The 5,758-nt window shown below is 43.5% G+C and overlaps 1 protein-coding gene across 1 annotated transcript in view; it reads left to right on the top strand.

Annotated features, from left to right (window-relative positions):
* The window catches only part of SLC46A3 (solute carrier family 46, member 3), a 23,816-nt gene that overhangs the window by 2,836 nt on the left and 15,222 nt on the right, over positions 1-5,758 (top strand). The window contains exon 2 of the mRNA XM_006831944.1: positions 3,039-3,909. Coding sequence (XP_006832007.1) covers positions 3,039-3,909 — 871 coding nt within the window. The remainder of the gene's footprint in view (positions 1-3,038; positions 3,910-5,758) is intronic.

Below are 5,758 nucleotides of genomic sequence, written 5' to 3'. Positions count from 1 at the left end.
CTGCTACGTGGGAGAAAGATGAGGCTTTCTGATCCCATAAAGATTTACAGCCTCGGAAACCTTATGTAGGGTCGCTATGAGTCGGAACTGACTCCACGGCACACAACCACCACCACCAAAGGGGTCCTGGTGTGGTACTGTGGGTTAATGCGCCAGATTATAAAGTCATTTGAATTGTACGGTCAGTGGTTCAAGCTCACCAGCTGCTCCTCAGAAATCTTATACAGGGTCATTATGGGCCGGAAGCAACTCAACAGCACTTAGCAACAACAAAGGGGTCAACATGATAGATTTTCTCAAAATATACAAGGGGCTTATTATGAAGAAAGCTGAAGAAAATTGAAGACTGCACTGGTGCAAAAAAGGCCAGGAAATGTGCCGAGGAATTTTTTCCCATCACAACAATGAGCCTGCTTATTCTTCCAGAGTAGCAAGAGCTGTCCTCGCAGAATTTCATTCACGAAATCTTACCCATCCAACCTCCAGCTTTGATCATACCCCTGCAGACTTCTCTTTTGCTCCCGGAGCTCAAAGAATATTTCAAAAAAACATGCTGTTGAGTCAGGAGGGACCAGTCACTGGAGAAGGATATCATGTTTGGTAAGGTGGAGGGTTAGAGAAAAAGAGGAAGACCCCCAACGAGATGGATTGGCCAAGTGGCAGCATCGATGGACTCAAGCATGGCAACTGTAGTGAGGTTGGCTCAGGATCGGGCTGTGTTTCGTTCTGCTGTGTGTTGCTATGAGTCAGTACCGACTCCGTGGCACCTAACAACAACAACAAGGATGCTAAAATGGCTGTTTTGACATGGTGTGAATCGAAAAGCACAGAATTCTCTGGGGAAGAGTTGTTGTTGTTAAGTGCTGTGTAAGGTTTCTGAGGAGTGGCTGGTGGTGTTGAACCACTTGACCTTGTGGTTAGCAGTCCAGTGTTTATCTTACAGTGCCACACCAAGACTCTGGAAAGGTTGTTGTTAGTGGCATCGAGTCGGTTTCAGTTCATAGTGACCCTGCATAGGGTTTCCAAGGAGTAGATGGTGGGTTTGAACCTCCGACCTTGTGGTTAATAATCCAGGGGAAGGGTTAAAGAGATGGAAACACTTCTTCAGAAGTGTATAGACCTAGATGGAGAATATGTCAACAAAAACTGGCTTTACATTTTAATATTTTGTTTACTAAAGTTTTCTGTGATTTTACAGCAATACTTTTGGACTTATCCATGTATGTTTTCACACACACAGAAATATACATAGACTTTTTGGTACTGGTGATGATTGTGTGCTGTGGAGTCAGTTCCAACTCATAGCAGTCCTGTATACTTTTCCAGGCTGTAAATGTTTACAGGAACAGCAAACCTGAGTTTTCTTCTGCAGAGTGGCTGGTAGATTTGAACTCCTTACCTTACAGTTAGCAGTCCAACTCATAACCCATTATGCTACCCCCCCATACACATATATATATCCACTCCTGATGTGGTACTGTAGCACTGTACTGCTAACCACAAGGTTGGCGGTTCAACCCCACCAACCTCTCCTTGGAAACCCTAATCAGGGTCGCTATGAGTTGGAACCGACTGTGTGTGTTAATGTGTATTTGTGTATGTGTGCATGTGTGTATACTTACTGTTGGTGATAGAGAAGTTGATTCAAGAACCTTTCCCCAGAGCCAGCAGAGAGAGAAAACCTTCCCCTAGAGCCAGATCCCTGCATTTGAAATTCTAGTCTCCTAAACTTTGAGAAAATAAAGTTCTGTTCATTAAGACCACCCCCTTGTGGTATTTCCGTTGTAGCAGAACTATGAAACTAAGACAGGATGCTTTCTAGATAGCACATGAATCCATCACTCTTCATTTTAATGAACTTACTACTTCTTATGATAAAAATGGCACATTCTCTTTATACTAAACTTGCAAAGCATAGAGGAGCGGCAAGCCAATGTGTTTTTAAATTACCCCAAATTCTTCCCATCCAATAACCAGTGCAACCTCTGTGCTTTGTTTTCTGTCTTGGTCTTCTGGGGTATTGGTTGAGCTGATTTTACACCTTAGTTTTTGCCAGTGCTGGTTGATACCAAGCTCTGCTTTCTGTTTCATTTTCTTTTCTTTAATAAACAAGGGAATACGTTTCTCACTCTCTATTTCTGGAGACATGTCTGTAAAAAGAGCGGTCAAACTGCTCCGTACTCAGAGTTCTACCAAGCTGTTCCCTACACACAAGTCCGTCAAGCTCTTCCCTACACACAATTCTATAAAGCAAGGAGTGTGTGTGTGTATCTCAGCCAGCCTCCTGTTCAGTGGATCGGACCATGTGTCGTAGAAAAGGGTTTTGCTCTTGCTTTAGAATACAGGTTCCTGATCTTTTTGTGCCAATAAGAAGAAAGAAGAATCATTGTAGGACCCGTACCAGAAGCTTTGGGGTCTTTGGGGGAGATGTTCCCTACAGACCCTTTATGTAAGACCAATACTCAAAAGGACAGATATACGAAGAAAACACAGGCACAGCATCTATACACACCTTTATCTGTTTATGAATGAAAGTCTCCATCTCGGTACTTGAATATTATGACCAAGAGTTGTTCTACGATAGGACTTCCAAATGCATGTAAAAACATGGAATGAAAAGATGTGGGAATTTTTCCACAAACTTCTTGAAACCCTTATAGTTCTCTTAATATTGGCTTTGTGATGCAGATGAAGATGTAAGCTGTTTATGACCCCTATTCCTGAATTCCCAACCACAGGCAGCTGGTGATACCAGGAAGGGTTGGCAGGGGGATTATCTTGATGTCTGTTGTATGAACTGTCTGTATGATGTCTGTTGTATGACCTGCCTGTATGATGTCTGTTGTATGAACTGTCTGTATGATGTCTGTGTGAACTGTCTGTATAATGTCTGTATGAACTGTCTGTATGATGTCTGTGTGAACTGTCTGTATGATGTCTGCTCTGTGAACTGTCAGTATGATGTCTGTTGTATGAACTGTCTGTAGGATGTCTGTTATATGAACTGTCTGTAGACATTTCTTCTGATTTCTTTGCAGGAAGTTCAGAAGAAAGCATCTCTCTTTAGTCTGCAGCTGGATCTCAGCGGGTTGATTCCCGGGCTGGTATCCACATACATACTCCTGGCCACCAGCGATCACCAAGGACGGAAGCTTCCTTTGGTCTTGTCTACCGTGGGTTCTCTTGCCACTAGTGTTTGGCTCTGTTTGCTGGCCTATCTTGCTCTCCCTTTCCAGCTTTTGATCGCATCTACCTTTATCGGTGCTCTTTGTGGCAATTACACCACGTTTTGGGGTGCCTGCTTTGCCTACATAGTGGATCAGTGCAAAGAAGAGAAACAGAAGACCATTCGAATAGCGATTGTGGACTTCATACTCGGGCTTATTACGGGGCTCACGGCCCTGTCCTCTGGTTATTTTATTAGAGGACTAGGCTTCATCTGGTCGTTCCTGATTGTCACGCTGGTCATCGCTGTTAATTTGATCTACATTTTATTTTTCCTGGGTGTTCCCGTGAGAGAAACCCCATCTCAGCACACTTCCCTGTCCTGCCGCGAAGCCTTGAGAAACCTCTTTTACCAAACTTACATGCTTTTTAAGAACACTTCTGGGCGGCGCAAGTCCTTGCTCTGTCTGTTGCTTTTCACAATGATCGCTTATTTTCTGGTGATTGTCGGCACTTCGCCGATTTTTGTCCTTTACGAACTGGATTCACCGCTCTGCTGGGATGAAGTTTTTATAGGTTACGGGTCGGCTTTGGGGAGTGTCTCCTTTGCAAGTAGTTTCTTGGGCATATGGCTGTTTTCTTACTGCATGGAAGATATTCACTTGGCCCTGATTGGACTGTTCACCACGGCAGGGGGAATGGTTATGACGGCCTTTTCCAGAACAACCACCATGATGCTTTTAGGTGAGTTAGAAAATGGTGCTCAAGCACCTACCCTGCGTGAGAGGGCTTCAAAAAAATTCGTGGAAAATGTCAGGGGCTTTTCATTCCATTTTTCCACAAAAATTTTTTTTTTGAAACACCCACATATATTTAATATTTTTTTGCATAACATGAATTTAGTCTGTTGAGTTAGAAGCCTTTAATCCATTCTAGTTCGGTTAAGGTGTCCTGGTGTGGTGCTGTAGGTTAAAGCTGTTTGAACTGCAAGGTCGGTGGATCAAGCTCACCAGCTGCTCCTCAGAAACGCTGTACAGGGTCGCTATGGGTCAGAACTGACTTGACAACACTTAAAAACAACAGCAGTTCAATTAAGTATAATTGGTTGAAAGCTAGTTTGTCTGAAAGGAACGCTGTAGTGTAGTGGGCTATGCATTGGGCTGTTAGCCAAAAGAGGTCAGTTGTTCAAGTCCACCAGTTGCTCTGTGGGAGAAAGATGAGGCTTTCTGCTCCTGTAAAGATTTACAGCCTCAGAAACCCTATATGGGGTCTTTATGAGTCAAAACCGACTCAACAGCATACCACCACCACCATCAGTTTGCCAGAAGTCAATAGTGTACAGCCAGTTTACTTAAAATTCCAAAAACAATTCACTGAATAACCACCATTTTCCAAACCTGGCGTATTTGCCTAGAACATGGAAGATTATTCTTTTGAACCACATCTTCAGTATAGCTTTCATCAATTTGACCATTTCTTAAATGCTGCTAAAAGATGGACAAGGAGAAGAAATTCACATTTATTAAATCTATTCAAGAAGAAAGTACTTAGAAGCAAGGTTTTGCAAATTGACCTTACAACAGATCAGTTGTTTCATGAATTGGCTTTGTGATGAATTTTTTGGAGGGCCTGCTTCCTCAAGTACCTACCATGTCTGTGTTTTGGGGAGGGCTGGTGTGAGTGTGCATTTGTTGGTGGCACTGTGGGCTAAAAGTTGGGATGTTTACCAAAATGTTGGCACTTCGAACCCACCAGCCACTTCATGGGAGAGAGATGAGATTTACAGCATGGAAACCCTATGTTGTTGTTAAGTACCATCGAGTCAGTTTCAACTCATAATGACCCTGTTTCCAAGGAGTCGTTCAGTGGTGATTCTACAGCGCCACACCAGGAGTCAGGGAAACCCTAGTCTGCCACTAGAACACCTTTACTGACTGTTGTTGTTGTTACAGTAACCCTCCATGAGGTTTCTGAGATTGTAAATCTTTTGCAAGAGCAGAAAACCTCATCTTTCTCCCACAGAGCAGCTGGTGGACTTGAACCGCAGACCTTGTAATTTGCAGTCCATTGCTTACCCTACAGAGCCACCATACTCACTTGTTGTTGTTGTTGTTAAGTGCCATCGAGTCAGTTCCGACCCATAGCGACCCTGTACAGGGTTTCCGAGGGTGTAAATCTTTATGGGAATAGAAAGCCTCATCTTTCTCCTGCAGAGCGGCTGGTAGTTTCGAACCGCTGACCTTAAGGTTCGCAGCCCGATTCGTAACCATACTCTCTTACTGACCATTAAAGGGTCCTGGTTTCAGACCAGAGGTAAGGTGTGTTTATGAAGCGATTCAGCCACAAAGATTAACAACAACTGATAGCACAAAACCGGTTTGTCAGTAAATGAATCAAAACAGTCAAGGAATACCAGCACCCAGAATGCCAGGACTGAAAAGGAGCACACAAAAAAACCAACCAACCAGATAAAAACTGATTAACAGTCACAAGTGTCATGGGCTGCTAAAAGAACCAACAGATCTGTGTTGGAGAAAGTGCAGCCAGAGTGCTCCTTGGCATATTGTCAGGAGGGAGCAGTCACTGGAGAAGG

This window comes from Chrysochloris asiatica, unplaced genomic scaffold (genome assembly GCF_000296735.1).
Source record: "Chrysochloris asiatica unplaced genomic scaffold, ChrAsi1.0 scaffold00005, whole genome shotgun sequence".
NCBI lineage: Eukaryota > Metazoa > Chordata > Mammalia > Afrosoricida > Chrysochloridae > Chrysochloris > Chrysochloris asiatica.
Note: the sequence above shows the minus strand (reverse complement) of the source record. Positions and strands in the feature narration are given on the sequence as shown.